Genomic DNA, 18,756 nt, shown 5'->3' with positions numbered 1-18,756 from the left:
ACAGGCAGAACTCAGGCACTAAAACAATGCTGGGGTTAAAGCTTGAAGTTATAGCAAAATATGGATACAAGGTGCAGTCAGAAAGACTACAGAACGAGGTGGCAGTAAAGCTCAGCTCAAACAAAACAGTAAGGCAAAACAATGAGCTGGTAAAAAGTCCAATTGCAGGAGATGTTTAAGTCTCCATTCCACGCCAAAGAGCTCTGTCCAGCAAAAGAAGTGAAATGCTACCAATGCGATGGAGTTGGCCATAATAAAAGCCAATGTCACTCAAAAACACTTCTTCAGGAGGTCAAAGACGACCATGATTCAGACAAAGAAAGAGCTTTCCTTGGGGCTCTAGGTTCAAATAGACAAGGCTGATATACTACAGTTCAGTCGCAAAATGAGTCAGTGATATTCAAAATGGACACTGGAGCAAATGTCACAGCCATCCCCAAATTCATGTTCATAAAACTATTGAAAAAAAACAGGCATTATGTTAAACCCAACAAAGGAAGTGCTCATGAGGCATGAGGCTGGGGAAACATAAACTCAGTATGAAAGGAATGTTTTACTACTTCCATCCACAAAAATGAGAAACAATTAAAAGCAGATGCCTATGTTGTTCTGAATCTCTTCTCAGAACTACTGGGACAACACACCATCACAACGCTGATCTTCACTGCAAGGATGAATTTGCTGAATTGTATTCAGTGGCAGGAGAAGTACCCAGCGTTTTTCACAGGCCTGGGGTACTTTAAGAAGAGTACCTTATCTAACTGAGACCAAGAGTGACCCCCTACTCTCTGACCACAGCAAAGCATACACCAGTCCCATTGAAGAACAAAGTCAAAGCTGAACTTGAGAGAATAGAGGTGTTTGACATCATAACTGGAGGGAATGGACCTACTGACTGGTGTGCAGGCATTGTTCCTGTTCTCAAGCCAGATGGTACAGTTAGAACCGGTGTTGATCTAACAAAATTGAATAATGCAGTGAGGCAGGAGAAGTTTATTCTGCACTCTATTGAGCATATATTGGGTATACTGGGTGGAGCAAAGTTCTTCACTACACTAGATGCAAACTCAAGATTCTGGCAGATTCTGTGAGTCACAGAAGCTCATAACTTTATCACACTATATGGATGTTATGCCTTCAAGAGACTCCCTTTTGGCATCTCATCAACTCCTGAAATCAGATGAGGATTAACCAAATTTTGGATAGAAGCAAGTGGCATGTGCATAAAGAGCTCTGACTCCTATTGAACAGTGTTATGCCCAAATCAAAAAGGAGATACATACTTCCATGCCAGCACACCAGTCAGTAGGTCTATTCACGCTAGTTATGATGTCAAACACCTCCATTCTCTCAAGTTCAGCTTTGACTTTGTTCTGCATAGGTACATTCCAATGAGACAGAGAAAAGATAGTAGGGTACAGGAACCATGGTGTACAAAGGCTGTTGAAAATCTAGTCAACAAGAAAAGAAAAGCTGACGAAAGGTTCAAAAAACTAGGTAATGATAGAGATCTAAAAGATTGTAAGGCTAACAGGAAGAAGCTTAAGAATGAAATTAGGAGAGCCAGAAGGGGCCACGAGAAGGCCTTGGCGAGCAGGATTAAGGAAAACCCCAAGGCATTCTACAAGTATGTGAAGAGCAAGAGGATAAGACATGAGAGAATAGGACCAATCAAGTGTGACAGTGGGAAAGTGTGTATGGAACCAGAGGAGTTAGCAGAGATACTTAAAGAATACTTTGCTTCAGTATTCACTACGGAAAAGGATCTTGGTGATTGTAGCAATGACTTAAGGCCGATTTATACTTGCGCATACTAGCTTATAGTCATAGTCATACTTTATTGATCCAGAGGGAAATTAGTTTTCGTTACAGTTGCACCATAAATAATTAAATAGTAATATGTAAATTATGCCAGGAAATAAGTCCAGGACCAGCCTATTGGCTCAGAGTGTCTGGCCCTCCAAAGGAGGAGTTGTAAAGTTTGATGGCCACAGGCAGGAATGACTTCCTATGACGCTCAGTGTTGCATCTCGGTGGAATGAGTCTCTGGTTGAATGTACTCCTGTGCCCAACCAGTCCATTATGTAGTGGATGGGAGACATTGTCCAAGATGGCATGCAACTTGGACAGTATCCTCTTTTCAGACACTGTAGCCTACGCAAGTGGGCTATGCCGTTGTGAACATTTATGCTTGTGCAATGTGTGTCTGGGTCACTCTGCAATTCACCGCCAAAACGCTAGTTGGTGGTGGGGTTTCTATGCCACTATGTTGAGTTCCTTCGTGTTGAAACTCAAAACGAAGAAACTCAAACTTCAAACAATGGCGACTGAAACTGAAGGAGGGTGAATTTTCTGTGCTTGTCCAGCCACTGAGAGACATGGGCGAGGAATTGCATTTCAAATATTTTCAGATATCAGCAGGTAGATTTGACAATTTGGTTCATCGTCTTCAACCATTTATTTTGCATCAGTGTATGCACAGTATACTCAGAGACTGGCAATCACCATTCGAGTTTTAGCTTCAGGTGGAAGTCAACAGGGTATAGCAGCTAGCTACAAACTGGTGTCAAGCACAGGGTCTTCCATAATTTCGGAAGTCTGTAAAGCTTTATGGTAAGCATTGCAGCCAGAGTTTCTTCCCTGCCCTTTAGTCGCCCAATGGGAAGCTATTGCAGCATAGGAGGAAATGCAATGCTACCAAGCAGACCAATCACAGTTGTTGTGGTCTGCGTCGCCACGACACGTAGTTACATTTTGGGAGAAGTGCGCGTTAGGCTACGGCGTAGAATACAGTGTAGGGTACGCAGATACAACGTACATTTGACACGCAAGTATAAATCAGCCTTTACAGCAGATTGAAAAGCTTGCGCAGATAAACATTAAGAAAGCGGATGTGTTGGAGCTATTGGAAAACACTAAATTGTATTAGTCTCCGGGACCAGATGAGATGTACCCCAGGCTACTGTGGGAGGCAAGGGAGGAGATTGCTGAGCCTCTGGCAACGATCTTTGTATCATCAATGGGGACGAGAGGGGTTCCGGAGGATTGAAGGGTTGCAGATGTTGTTCTCTTATTCAAGAAAGGGAGTAGAGGTAGCCCAGGAAATTATAGATCAGTGAGTCTTACTTCAGTTGATGGAAAAGATACTGAGAAGCAGGATTTATGAACATTTGGAGAGGCATAATACGATTAGGAATAGTCAGCATGGCTTCGTCAAAGGTAGATCATGCCTTACGAGCCTGCTGGAATTTTTTGAGGATGCGACTAAACACAGTGATGAAGATAAAGCAGTAGATATAGTGTATGTGGATTTCAGCAAGGCATTTGACAAGGTACACCATGCAAGGTTTATTGAGAAAGCAAGGAGGCATGGGATCCAAAGGGACCTTGCTTTGTGGATCCAGAATTGGCTTGCTCACAGAAGACAAAGAGTGGTTGTAGACGGGTCATATTCTGCATGGAGGTTGGTGACCAGTGGTGTGCCTCAGGGATCTGTTCTGGGACTCCTTCTCTTCGTAATTCTTTATAAATGACTTGGATGAGGAAGTGGAGGGATGAGTTAGTAAATTTGCTGATGACACAAAGGTTGGGGGTGTAGTGGCTAGTGTGGAGGGCTGTCAGAGGTTACAGCGGTACATCAATAGGATGCAAAACAGGGCTGAGAAGTGGCAGGTGGAGTTCAACCCAGATAAGTGTGAGGTGGTTCATTTTGGTAGGTCAAGTATGATGGCAGAATATAGTATTAATGATAAGACTCTTAGCAGTGTAAAGGATCAGGGAGATCTTGGAGTTTGAGTTCATAGGACACTCAAAGTTGCTGTTCAGGTTGACTCTGTGGTTAAGAAGGCATATAGTGCATTGGCTTTCATCAACCATGGGATTGAGTTTAGGACCTGAAAGGTAATGTTCCAGCTATATAGGACCCTGGTTAGACCCCATTTGGAGTACTATGCTCAGTTCTGGTTACCTCACTACAGGAAGGATGTGGAAGCTATAGAGAGGGTGCAGAGGAGATTTACAAGGATGTTGCAGGATTGGGGAGCATGCCCTATGAGAATAGGTTGAGTGAACTTGGCCTTTTCTCCTTGGAGCGGCGAAGGATGAGAGATGATCTGATGGAGGTGTATTAGATGATGAGAGGCATTGATCATGTGTATAGTCACAGGCTTTTTCCCCCAGGGATGAAATGGCCAACACAAGAGGGCACAGTTTTAAGGTGCTTGGAAGTAGGTACAGAGATGTCAGGGGTAAGTTGTTTTTTTTATATAAACGCGGAGAGTGGTGATTGCGTGGAATGGGCTGCCGGCAACAGTGGTGGAGGCGGTTACAATAGGGTCTTTTAAGAGATTCCTGGATAGGTACATGGAGCTAAGAAAAATAGAGGGCTATTGGTAACTTTAGGTAATTTCTAAAGTAAGTACATTTTTGGGACTGTATTGTGCTGTGGGTTTTCTATGTTCCTGAGATGCTGGCTCTCATGTGGGCTTGTGAATACTTCAGCTGCACTTAATAGGCATTAATTTCCTACTTGAAACAAAAAAAACAAAAAAAAAGCCACTTGTCTGCATCTTCATCTCAAAACACTTTGATGACTTACCTTCACATCTGCAAAGATTCAGAATGAGGTTTAAGCATCTCTGTTATGACATTGAACATGTCCCTGGAAAACCTTTCACAATCCAGACACTTTGTAGAGGGTGTCACGCAAAAGTGAGTGGATAGAATCTGACTCCACCCTCTGAAAGACACCAACATCTACTTAGCTCAGGTATGTGAAAGCTTTCCTGTATCAGAGTAAACCGGATAAAATTTGCAGAGTTGAAAAAAGACCAAATCTGCAGCAATACTGTGAGCGTGGATGGCCAACTTTCCAAAAGGAGCTCACAAACTCAAACCTTACTGGCTTGAAAGAGACACGCACTCTATTCTTGATGGTTTGCTACCAAAGGGCTCAAGACTCATCATTCCTGCTTCTATGCATGTCCAGAAAGGCTGCCGAAGCGAATGTAGATTTAGCTGAGACGTTTATACCAGCCTTGTACCAGGAGGGGTTAGAAAGTGAGAAGAAGGGGCGTAGTGAAATGGAAGTTCAGGTAGACTTATCATTAGCAAGGAAGGAATTTATACAGGCACAGGAACAAGACGAGGAGCTGATGGTTTTGGCGGAGACAGCTCTCTCCAAAGCAGAATTAAAAAGGGAGCCAGTGGGCTATTATGTGAAGGAAGGAGTACTAAGAAGAAAATGGAGACCACGTACCATGCCCGCAGATGAGGAATGGGGGGTGGTACACCAGGTGGTAGTGCCGAAAATTTATTGGGGCGAGATTTTTAACCTGGCCCACAAGATACCCATCGGTGGACATTTTGGAGTGAGGAAGACAGTCGATAGAATCATGAAAGAGTTATACTGGCCACACAGGAGGAAGGATGCTATTGACTATCGTAGATGTGAGCTAACACAGTTACAGGCTATTGATATGCTAACAGCTTGCAACGATAAGCGAGCAGACCTAGTCGGTGTTATCACAAAAATTAATGAGGCTAGGGTGCCACCTGATAAGGGGAAAACCCATTTTGAAAAGATAAGTATGGTGCCGACCAGATGGGAGAACTCTATTGTTTTGGCCAACTATGCTGATAAGGTCTCTCCCTTAACCCCCGAACAGACGAGCCGCTGAGAAAGCTAATTAACCGGCACGCACACACGTCTGGATGTCCCGAGGCGATGCAAAGAGCCGGTACATGGTGTTGTTGTCACATCAGGTCAGCCTAGTGAGCAACACCCCTATAGGATGATTAATTCAGTGACAAAAGGGCCAAGGAACACAGAAGCATCTATTGACCATTTAGTGGTCTGGAGTGACACATGGGAGGAGCACATTGTGGCAGTACAGGAACTGTTTAAAAAGCTGGCTGAAGCCAGTCTGACAGTGAACCTCGCAAAAAGTGAATTCGGCCACGCGAAGGTCACTTATATGGGACTTGTGGTAGGACAGGGGCAGCTGGCTCCGATGCAGGCTAAGGTGCAGGCTATCTCTGAAGTCCCCACCCCAACAGACAAGAGAGCCCTGAGAAGGTTCTTGGGGATGGTGGGGTACTATCGGAACTTTTGCAAAAACTTTGCGGATATTACCCTCCCTCTTACTAAACTCTTGCCAAGTTTGCTAAGTTTGTGTGGGACAACCTTTGTTATATTTGTCCGGAACGGAAACCACTGAGAATTTACACTGATCACAACCCATTAGTGTTTTTGGCCACTATGAAGGATAAAAACAAAAGGTTGTTAAGTTGGAGCCTGGTCGTAGAGGATATTAAAATAACACATATAAAAGGAACGGAAAATGTGATTGCTGACTGTCTATCAAGGTGTTGAAAACTTAAAGTTCTCTGTATTAGCCGAATAGCTGATGACCATGTATATTAGTGTGTATCTAATAATGTATTCATGCCCATAATTTTTACCCCGGTAAAAATCCTTTGAAGGATAGGGGTGTGACGAAAAACCAAGTTATTAGAAGATTGACGCTAATGAGAGAGAGAGAGATAAGTGAGACAATGGAGAAACATTCGAAATGCTAATAAGAGAGAAGAGAGAGATTAACGAGAAAGAAACACATTTCAGAATATTGACAGACCGGTTGCTTTGAACCTGAACTGTTTGAAGTTTGATGGACAGGCGATACCCCAGCAGGGGGATAAAAAGAACAGGTTCGCTAAGGCACAACACACACCACGAGATAACGAGACCCTGGAAGAGCAGTGTGCCCCCACAAGTTGCTGGAGTTTGGAGGTCTGGTTGCGGGAACCGACCATAGACGCACAGGGTGAAAAGGGTACGATCGGTGGGAACCTGGTGTGTGTGTCCGCCCTTGCCTGGGTGCCGGGTTCACCACGGAAGAACGGTCATATCCTGAACGGAGGGGTCACAGTCGGTGACCACAGAAGACATAAAAAAGGGTCCGCCCAAAAGCCAACTGCGAAGAACATCAAAGGTCTGTCTGAATCAAAATTTGCCATCTCTCTCTCTCTCTCTAATGGCACAACAGCGATTACTGCGAACTGTACTAAGCTGAACTGAACTCTGCGTCACTTAAGACTGATCATTTTACCCCTAGACTGCGATAGAGCTTGGTTGATTCCTGTTACCCTAGTTCTGTGTACACGTGTGTATTATCATTGCTAACCTGTTGCATTTACATCCTTACGATTAGAGTACTGTGTTACTTATTTCTTTAATAAAACTTTATTAGTTTCTGTTAAACCAGACTCCAACTAAGTGGTCCATTTCGGCTGGTTTGGCAACCCAGTTATGGGGTACGTAACAATAGTCACACACAGCACATACTGTATGGTTATGATGTAGCACATACAGTCACAAAATAATATTAATACAAGTCCCTGAGTGGCATGGTTTGATGATTAACAGATTGACATCAAGTGCAGCGTGTATGTTGATGTAAGACAGTATAATGTTTGTTTGTCTATTTATCGCTTTATTTATTTTGAGATAGTGTGTAATAGGCCCATCCAGTACAACAAGCTGTACCACCCAGTAACCCACCTATTTAACACTAGCTTAATCACAGGACAATTTACAAAGACTAATTAACATACTAACAACTGTAGTGTGAGGAAGCCAGAGCACCTGGAGGAAACCAATAAGGTTACAGGGGGAGAACATAAAAACTCGTTACAGTTGGTGCCAGTATTGAAGTACAAACTCCGGAATGTCATGAGTTGTTTATAGTTTTGCACTAACCGCTACACTCGGTGGTGCTCTACTTACTGGCACTATTATAAAACATAGAAACATAAAACATAGAAAACCTACAGCACAATACAGGCCCTTTGGCCCACAAAGCTGTACAGAACATGTCCTTACCATAGAAATTACCTAGAGTTACCCATAGCCCTCTATTTTTCTAAGCTCCATGTACCTATCCAGGAATCTCTTAAAAGACCCTATTGTAACTGCTTCCACTACCGTTGCCAGCAGCCCATTCCACGCACTCAACTCTCTGCGTAAAAAAAACATCCTGTCATCTCCTCTATACCTACTTCCAAGCACCTTAAAACTATGCCCTCTTGTGCTAGCCACTTCAGCCCTGGGAAAAAGCCTCTGACTATCCACACGATCAATGCTTCTCATCATCTTATACACCTCTATCAGGTCACCTCTCATCCTCCATCGCTCCAAGGAGAAAAGGCAGAGTTCTTTCAACCTATTCTCATAAAGCATGCTCCCCAATCCAGGCAACATCCTTGCAAATCTCCTCTGCACCTTTCTATGCTTTCCACATCCTTCCTATAGTGAGGTGACCAGAACTGAGCACAGTACTCCAAGTGGGGTCTGACCAGAGTCCTATACAGCCTTAACATTACCTCTCGGCCCCTAAACTCAATCTCACAATTGATAAGGGCCAATGCATCGCATGCTTTCTTAACCATAGAGTCAACCTGCACAGCAGCTTTGAGTGTTCTATGGACTCAGACCCCAAGATCCCTTTGATCCTCCACACTGCCAGGATTCTTGCCATTAATGCTATATTCTGCCATCATATTTGACCTACCAAAATGAACCACCTCACACTTATTTGGGTTGAACTCCATCTGCCACTTCTCAGCCCAGTTTTGCATCCTATCAATAATAAAACAATTAGTCAAATAAATATGTGAAAGAAGAAAACAGCAGCAATAAAAAAAAGGAAGTGACCAGTACAGGATGTGCGTATCTGTGAATTGGGGAGCGGTGGGAGGGAGTTATGGTATGGGATTAAAAGAGGATGTGTATGTGTGCTGGGTGGTAGCAGGATGTCAAGAAGTCTAACTGGCCGTGAAAAAAGCTATTACCCAGCCTTACAGTTCTGTTTCTTATACTATGGTATATTCTGCCTGACTGTTAGATGTCAAAGAGGTTGTGGAAAGGATGGGAAGGTTCTTTGATAATGCTGGAGGCACTGCGAATGCAGAGCTTCTGATACATGTCATGAAAGAGAAGAAGAGAGACCCTGATGATGTTTTCAACAGTCCTCACTATCCGTTGCATGGATTTGCAATCTGACGCATTCCAATTTGCATACCAGACAATGATGCAGCTGGTGAAGACACTCTCAATGTTGTTCTGGTAGAATGTGGTGAGATTGGGAAGGTGAGCCTATATTGTCAAATATATTATTATATCTGTCAAAATTGTATGGTATCAATCAAGGTGTTTCTCCTTGATGACTGAGTGAATCTGGAGGATTTTTACCTTTGGAGAGGAGGAGGATGAGAGGTGACTTGATAGAGGTATACAAGATAAGAGAATTGATAAAGTGGACAGCCAGAGACTTTTTTCCAGGGAGGAAATGCTTAATACCAGAGTGTACAATTTTAAGGTGATTGGAGCATAATATAGGGAGGATATCACAGAGAATGGTGGGTGCATGGAACGTGCTGCCAGCGGTAGTGGTAAAGGCAGATATATTAGAGACTTTTAAGAGACTCAGGATAGGCACATGGGTGAATGAAAAATGGAGTTCTATGTGGAGGGAAGCATTGGATTGATCTTGGAGTAGGTTAAAACTTCAACACAACATTGTGGGCTGAAGGGCTTGCACTGTACTTTATCGTGTGTTAATCTGTTTGGTTTCTCCAACATAGGAGAGCACCAAGTGCAGTGCACTAGATTGGAAGTGAAAATGAATCGCTGTTTCACATGCAAAGGTTGTTCAGATCCTTGGATGGTAGGAAGAGAAGAGCTGAAATGATATGTGAAAGGTAAAACGAAAATGCTGAAATACAAGAAGTGGTTTATAGATAGAAGAGCAGACTAGGAAATCAAAGAGAACAGCCCATTTAAACTGCTTGATGAGTAGGGGGAGAGGAAGGCGCGAATAGTGACAGGATCTGTTGGAGCTGGTGTAAATTACAAATTGTGATCCATTGACTATGAAGGCCAGTGTGGCTGAAGGTGAGGAACAGGGAAATTCCATCCTTGTTCTGGGCAGGTAGCAAAGGGATGAGAGAAGGAATGTGGGAACTGGATGAGATGCAACTGAGATTTTAGTCCACTATTGAGTAGCTAAGGCCATAGTTCCAAAAGGAGGAATATATTTCAGAAGAATCTGTATGGAAGGTTTCATCATTGGAGATGGAGGAATTGGAAGAATGGAATGGAGTTCATACAAAAGGCAGGTTAAAAGGAAGCATGGTCCAAATAGCTATGGGATTATGGATGTTTTATGGCTAGCCCTCCTCCTGAGATGGAAGAATTTAAGGGATGAATCAGAAATAGATCACGTGAAGATGAGAGGAGGATGAAAACTGGCAGCAAAAGTAATGAAATTTTCTAGTTCTAGAAATGCAGGAAGCAATATCAATGCATTCACCAATGTACTAGGGAATAATTTCAGGAAGGAAGTCTAAGTAGCACTAAACAAAGACTGTTTCATGCTTCACACAAAAAGATCTTGGGTTTGTGGGCCTGGGAAAATTTGTTCTGGAGAAAATGAGTGAGTGAAGGAGATGTTGTTCCATGTGTGAACTACACTTAACTACATGCCAGCTCTAGCTTCATCCTGTCACAGATGTTACCTTTGTTTGATCCTCTACCTTCTCTACAACTTTAAACCATCTTGTTTTAACCAAAAATATTAACTGTTTTTCTTCCAACTGATGCATTTGTCATTCTCCAAGCAGTTTAAGAATACCTCATAAGTACAGAGTCTTGTGGAAATAAAAAATAAATATCTGTAAAAAATGTTGAAATCATTTTTTGATATTAACTTCAGATCCTAAACTGTTTGATATGTCCAATTTTTAAAGGATGATATATTTTAACACAATAAAATTGTGTGCGAGGAATGTTCAGAATAAACCACTTGGATAAGGCATCTTGATAGAAAGGTAGAGGGGAACTAATGAATTTTTCTAAATTTTTGGGATGCAGTTTTTAGAATAATTTTTGCTACACACCGGAAAATATGTGTTCCAATGTTTTCAGGCAACATGTGGGTCCGTCATCTCATTCTGCATGGAACGAAATATAATTTGTAGTGCTGAAACAGACTATGTAGTTAAATAGTTCCAGCATGGAGTAGATAGTCCAAAGGGCCTGTTTTTTTTTGCTGTATTTCTCTATGACTCTATGGAGTATGTTACGCTTATTGTATTTAAGCTCTCTCTATTTGAATGATCTTTTTCTAGACTACTTTTTATCCTTCTAAGCCCATCCTCAATACGTGTATGAGGACATCTTAAATTCATCAATAGTACGTGCAGCAATACATTTTAATTTGTTGTTACTCTATGTAAAGAAATAACTCCTAATTTTTATGCATTAGATTTGTTAAAACTCACACTTGTCAGGATTAAATTCCATCTGCCAAAACTCCAACCAGCTTTCCAAGCAATCTATGCCCTGCTATAGCTTTTGTGTTATCCCTGAACTTACTAATAATTTCTCCTACATTCGCATGGAAGTTATTAATATATACTACAAATAGCAAAGTCTCAACACCAGTCACTGTGGTACACCACTAGTCACAGCCCGGTGTTCTGGTTTCCACTCACATTCCAAACGTGTGCTCGTAACTTAATTTTCAACTGTAAATTAACCCTAAATTGCAAAAGAATCAGAGAGCTTGATGTTAGGTGAGAGGGAATTAGTCACAGGGCTACAGGCTGATTAAAAGAAGGAGTGGAACTGAGTAATAATGAGGGGAGGATCTCATTGAAACCTGTTGAATATTGAAAGGCCTAGGTAGAGTGTATGTGGAGAGGATGTTTCCATTCATGGGAGAATCTATGATCAGAGGGCACAGACTCAGAATACAAGGAAGTCCCATTAGAACAGAGATGAGGAGGAATTTCTTTAGCCAGAAGGTGGTGAATCTGTGGATCAGAGCTGAAATTAATATTAAAAAAATCACTCAAGACGTGGACATTTTACACATGAATTGTTACATTCTAGTGCTCTTCAATGGCCAACATAATCAAAGGCCCCACCCACTCTGGTCATTCTCTCTTCTCCCTATTCCCATGGGGCAGAAGATACAAAGCTAGAAAGCAGATACCATCAGGCTTGACAGTTTCTATCCTGCTGTGATAAGTGGACATGACCAAACAACCTACCGCGTTATGGACCTTGTACCTTATTGTCTGCCTGCACTGCACTTTCTCTGTAACTGTATGGCTTTACTGTGCATTCTGTTATTGTGTTCCCTTGTAATACATCAATGCACTGTTGCGATGAAATGATCTGAATGGATGGCATGTAATACAAAGTTTTTCACTGTATGCCAGTACATACGTCAATAATAAACCAATTTACCTTCAGCACCATCTATTCTGCCATGTCTATTTAGTTTAATTGTTTACTCAACGTTTCTAACTTATTTTTACTAATGCTAAGTTTTAATAACTTTTAAAACTAAATTATATTAAAAGATAAACATAACTAGAACTGTGAAAATCAGAAACAAACAATTCAGAAATTAGAAATATGGCCCAAGGCAATTATCTTCAATCTGTAGATATAGAAATGGTAATATTGAAGTACATTTTAAATTTATGAAGATTTGTAGTTAATATAAAAATGTGCTTTAACGCTTACCTGTGTTCAGTTCAATAAAATCTACTATAATGTTGGGGCTGACTTCCTCAATTTCTTGCTGTATAGAAGCATAGTACTTAATTTTTGCCCGTAGTTCATACAAACTGGGATTACCATCCATAAATACCTATGTAGATCAGAAAGAAATTCTGAAGTTACATTAAAACAACAAAATATTTTTGGGCATTTTATCTAAACAAATATGCAATTTGCTGAAGATGTCCAAAGCTTTAAAAAATTATCATGCAATATCATTAAATTTTCTTCACTATAATGAATTGGAGATTTTTTTATGATAATAACTGTTCATGTACAACTTTTTTAAAATACAGCTGTAAACAGTTTCAATTTGAATATAGATTTTGATGAAACTTCAGTCAAGTTCAGGAAATAACTACAGTATCATTGCCAGGTGAAGGCAAAAATCAGTTATCACACTGAATGTCAGTTGGGTATTGAGTGTGCTCTGCCATTCAATCATGGCTGTTTTTTTTAAACTCTTAGTTCCAATTCTCCCTGTACAACCTTAATCCCTTTATTAAATGACAACCTATCAACTACTGCCTTAAATATACCCAATGACTCTGTGGTAATGAATTTAACAGAGTGCCAAACTAATTGAAGCAATGACCCTCCTAATTAACCTAATACCCCTTTCCAGCACATTGACCTTTTCTCCCCCCACCCCTTTTCTGCAAATTCATCCAAAAGTTTCTCAATACTCTTGTTCTATCTGCCTCTACCACCACCCATGGCAGTGCATGACAGACCTCACTACTCTGTGAAAGAAACCTACCTCGCACATCTCGTTTCTCTTTTACCCGTCACCTTAAATACATGCTCTCTAGTATTAGACATTTCAATCCGGAGAAAAGGGTGCTGACTGTCTAATCTATATGTGCCTCATGTAATTTTATGAACTTCTGTCAAATCTCTCTTCAACCTCTTACTCTAGAGGAAATAGCCCCAGCTTTTCTTCATAGCATATGTCCTCCAAACCAGGCAGCATCATGGTAAACCTCCTCTGTACTCTCTCCAAAGTCTACATTCCTATAATGAGGTGACTAGAGCCGAATTGCATATAGTAAATTTGGCCTAACTAGATCTTTATTAAGCTGTAACATAACTTTCTAGCTATTGAATTTAATGTTACAACTAATGAAAGCAAGCATGCCATACACCTTTGCCAACTTATCAACCTTCTAGTGAGTCATGTACTCCAACATCTCTCTGCTCTGTTGACAATTATCAACTGATCTAGGTTAGGCAATTTACCACACAATTCTTAATTAATCAAAGTTTGCACTTTATGATCTCTGCACAAATATTAACGTAACTATGTTGACTCCGGATCAACAACTTAAAACATGAATTCTACTGTTCTTTCTGTACCGACATTCACTCAGACCAGTTCTCTAATTTATAACACTGAAATAGGGGATCTGCCATTGGCCAAATGATTGATCCTTCCTCTCCCAGCCCCTGGTATGGGGTCCTCCTTGCAATAGTTAATCTCTGGATTTCTCACCACTTTAAATTTGAAGCCCTTCATTCTTATGCTCTTTCCTTATTAGTTCAAATGTTGTGTTTCAATCTCATTGGCTCTGGTCTATCTGGCTAACGTGTGTCAGCTTCCCATTGGCTCTAGTACAAGCCAGTATCATTTTATTCCCCTCTCAGAAGTGACAAGTGTTCTGAGTCAGAGCAGACCAACTAGTTACTAGGCTTGGGTTACTCAAGCCTAGTAACAGACTCCCCTATTCATAAGCTTGCACGTTCTTTCTTACCAAAGAACACTTTACAAAATAACTTCTGATTTGGAAATTATCTCTAGTTCAGCAGATTATCAGGAGCATCATTGTATCCATTTTAAAGCACTTTTATACAGCTATTCTCAAACGTAGCTTGTGTTGGGCACATGGCCAAGTGGTTAAGGCGTTCATCTAATGATCTGAAAGATGCTAGTTCGAGCCTCAGCTGTGGCAGCATGTTTTTGTCCTTGAGCAAGGCACTTAAATACACATTGTCTGTGCGAGGAGTGACGCCCCACATAGACTATCAATCCACACCTTGTAAGGCATGAATCTGCCCGACGCAGGCCTCTCAAGGTCTGAGTTGACATTCCCTCCCCTCCCTCCTCAAACAAAACCAGTTCACAAGATAGCTCAAAATGGCAACCTCCATTCTTTTAACCACATGGCAAAAACAAATACGTTTGGTTTGTCTACTTCTGCTATCCTTGTGTCACAATGGGGTGCTGAGAACGGACCCAAATGCAAGATACAGACACTGAAATACAAGGAACAGGACTTGACTAGAGTAGGGACGTGACAGGATTCAGACCAGGAGCAGGGACCAGAACGCAGACTTGCACTAGGGAAAGCTGGATCAGGACTAGAAACCATGGACTAGGAGACAAGGCTTCAACTCCGAGCCCGAGACTGGACAAGGACCCAGAACCTGGGTCTTGCCTCGGGCTCGGACCCCAGAACCAGGCAAGGACATGACATGGCTTCAGGACAGGACGTGGCTGGGGCCTAGAGGCCTGAGCTTGGAGACAGGCTAGGGTCTTTGCTCTTGAGGCTCGGGATCCTCAAGGCTCGTGTTCTTGGAGCTCGGCTCGGGATCCTCGAGGCTTGTGTTCTTGGAGCTCAGCTGCAGAATCTTCGAGGCTTGGGTTCTTGGAATGCGAAGGCTGATAACTTGGAGGCTGTAGCTCAGAGACAGACTGGGAACTGTACATCAACATAGAGCCGGGACTTATCCATCGAAAAGCCAAGACTCACCTTTAACACGACACCAACACGAGACCGGATATTACATAGACATAGAGCCGGGACTTATCCTTAAACAAGCCGAGACTCAACTTTATCTCCACACCAAGGTGGGACAGGTCCACCTGTTGGGTAACGGCAGAATGGTCAGACTTACCCAACAGAGGCAAAGACAAGGCAAGACACATCCCCCCACAAGGCAATGGCAAAATGGCCTGACTTACCCCACAGAGGCGAGGACAAGAAGAGACAAATACCAAAGAATGACAGACAGTTCCATCTCTGCTTCGGGGCTGCTCCGAGTCGCAGTTACAGCCAGCAACCTCCGCTGGCTACAGGAACAGCCAGATCCCTACCTAGCTCGGAGTGGCTGACAGCCACTCATCTGGCCCGGGAAACAGCCAAATCCATGCCGCAAAGACTACTCCAATGAGTGTCAACAAGGCTCCATGAAGCAGTAGTCCTCCAACCAGGCCTAAAGATCACAAATGGTTTCACTAGGGGGTGAAAGCAGGTTGCTCCAGGGGGGACTGACAAGACAAACCAGCAGCCCACACTGTCTGTATCTTGTTTTACGGCGGTTGGCATGCAGCTTAATGGTGCATTACCGCCACCCTCTGCTCCAGAATGTGCACTAGACATACATTCTAAATCCCTTCACCCAATCACATATACATACATATATATATAAACACATACATATATATACACACACACACATACATACACACACATATATATACATACATACATATATATATACATACATATACACATATACACACACACACACATACACATGCAAACCTACACTTCACCCTCCCATCTTTGACTATCTTAGTATCCTATTTCTGTTTATTCGTCATATTCTATGAAAAACCCCTGTACCCCTTAAAAACGCTAAAAATACCCGGACTTGTGCTCTCTCACCCATGCCCAGCAACCCTTTTAATGTGAATTCCTGCATCCCCAACTCCCTTAATTTATTTCTCATCATCTCTCTCTGTATCCCATACTTCCTGCAACACAAAACTACATGTTCTACTGACTCCTCTTCCTGACATTCCTCACACAATCCTATCTGGTGTTTCCCTATCATTTTCAATATTTTGTTTAATGCACAATGCCCCAGCCTTAACCTAGTCCACACAATTTCCTCTCTTCTGTTTCCATTACCTACCCTAGTACCTGCAACACTCTTTTTTATTTGATATAAATGCCTCCCTTTCCCCTCCCTGTCCCATCTTTCTTGCCACATTCGGTTGACTTTTTCCCAGATTACACACTTAACCTTTGCTTTACTGATACTAATGTGCATGTCCACATTTTCTTTCTTTAACGCCCTCTTTGCCAACTCATCCACCCTCTCATTCCCCTTCACCCCTACATGTGCTGGAACCCATAGAAATTTTACCTGACCTCCCTGATTTGCAATTCTTGTAACTAACTGAAGGACTTCATAAAGTACATCTTGCCGACTGTTTGTGTGAAAAGACCTTAAACTTGCTAGAACTGAGGATGATTCTGAACATATCAATGCTTTGGCTTGTCTGGCTTTCTGCACCCATTGCAACGCAAACAACACTGCCAGCATCTCCACTGTAAACACCCCTAACTTATTAGATGTTCTTCTGCTGATTCCAATTTCTTTTGCTGGTATTACCACCCCAAACCCTGTCACTCCTGTTTCAGGTTCCTTCGCACCATCTGTATAAATGTGAGTATAATCACTATACTTTTCCATCACATGACAGTTAAATGCATTTACCAAACCTGTTTTATATCTTTCTTTCCTTTTTACCTCTAACAAATGCCAGTCTATGTCAAGCCATACAAGCTTCCATGGATCTACAACCGCATAAACTACTGAAGGACTTATCCTCAGATCAAATACTCCACATTCTTTCGCAATATCATTCCCTACCCGACTAAAGGTAACTCTGAAACCTCCCATTTTCCCAGCACTCCTGCAACACTCCTTTAGTAGGGTGAGAATCATTGTGCCCCTGCAAGTTAGCCCAGTAGTTTGCCATCAGTTGCATCCTTCTTAGTTCCAAAGGCATTATTCCCATTTCTACCTGTAGTGCTGACACTGGTGACGTTTTAAAAGCCCCACTGCACACTCTCAAGGCCTGAGCCTGAATCACATCCAGTTTCCTTATAAGAGACCTAGCTGCTGATCCATATACTATATTTCCATAATCCAATACAGATCTCACTAAAGCCACATACATTCTCTTCAAAGCTGAACAACTTGCTCCCCATTCCCTACCAGTCAAACATCTCATCACATTTATTACTTTTTTACATTTCTCCTCAACTTTCCTGATATGGTCTGCCCATGTTAATCGTGAATCAAATATAACTCCCAGAAATTTAAATGATGCAACCGTTTCTAATTCAACCCCATACATTCTTAACTTCTTCCCTACCTCAACCCTTTTCCTGGTAAAAAAAATACAGTTTGAGTTTTATCTACTGAAAATCTACATCCCCAATCATAACCCCACTCCACCACTTCATCAATTGCTTCTTGTAGTTTCCTGATTATATGGTCCATGTTCCTGCCTCTTTTCCACAAGGCCCCATCATCCGCAAACAGTGACCTACCTATATCCACTGGTACCTTTGTGAAGACATCATTGATCATAATGATGAGAAGTAACGGGCTAATCACACTACCTGGAGGTGTGCCATTTTCCACTATGTACTGTTTTGATAATTCTGATCCAATCCGAACTTGAATTTTTCTACCAAACAAAAAATCTTTAATCCAATTAAAAACTCTCCCACCAACCCCCATCTTGTGCAGTTTAATTAATAATCCTTCCTTCCACATCATATCATAGGCTTTTTCAATGTCAAAGAACACTGCCACTACTGACTCTCTATTTGCCTGGGCCTTCCTTATTTCAGTCTCTAACATAATCACTGAGTCCATGGAATTCCTTCCCTTTCTAAAACCACTCTGATAACTTGCCAGCATTCCCCTTTTCTCAAGCTCATATGATAACCTTTCTGTTATCATCTTTTCCATTATCTTACATATACTTGATGTTAATGCAATTGGTCTGTAGCTAGTGGGTTTTGACGGATCCTTGCCAGGCTTCCTTATTGGAATTACTACTGCTTCTTTCCATGCACTTGGTAATCTTCCCTCCTCCCACACTCTGTTATAAAAATGCAGCAACTTCAAGAGCGCTCCTTCTCCTAGATTTTTTAGCATCACAGAGCACATCAGATCTTTCCCTGGGGAGGTTGGTCTCGATCTCTTTATTGCTCTCACCATTTCTGCTAATGTAAATGGATCATCAATTATATCATCTGTTCCTTCCCTCCTGCTTAACACACCTGGGTGTTGGCTCATTATTCTTTCCCTTCTTCAGA

General features: G+C 41.9%; 1 protein-coding gene across 1 annotated transcript in view; it reads right to left on the bottom strand.

Annotated features, from left to right (window-relative positions):
* The window catches only part of LOC134357440 (dynein axonemal heavy chain 8-like), a 1,088,497-nt gene that overhangs the window by 731,628 nt on the left and 338,113 nt on the right, over nucleotides 1-18,756 (bottom strand). The window contains exon 28 of the mRNA XM_063069028.1: nucleotides 12,596-12,722. Within this exon, the coding sequence (XP_062925098.1) occupies nucleotides 12,596-12,722 (127 nt within the window). The remainder of the gene's footprint in view (nucleotides 1-12,595; nucleotides 12,723-18,756) is intronic.

Source organism: Mobula hypostoma, chromosome 2, assembly GCF_963921235.1.
Source record: "Mobula hypostoma chromosome 2, sMobHyp1.1, whole genome shotgun sequence".
Taxonomy (NCBI): domain Eukaryota; kingdom Metazoa; phylum Chordata; class Chondrichthyes; order Myliobatiformes; family Myliobatidae; genus Mobula; species Mobula hypostoma.
This window is presented reverse-complemented; position numbering and strand designations above follow the sequence as displayed.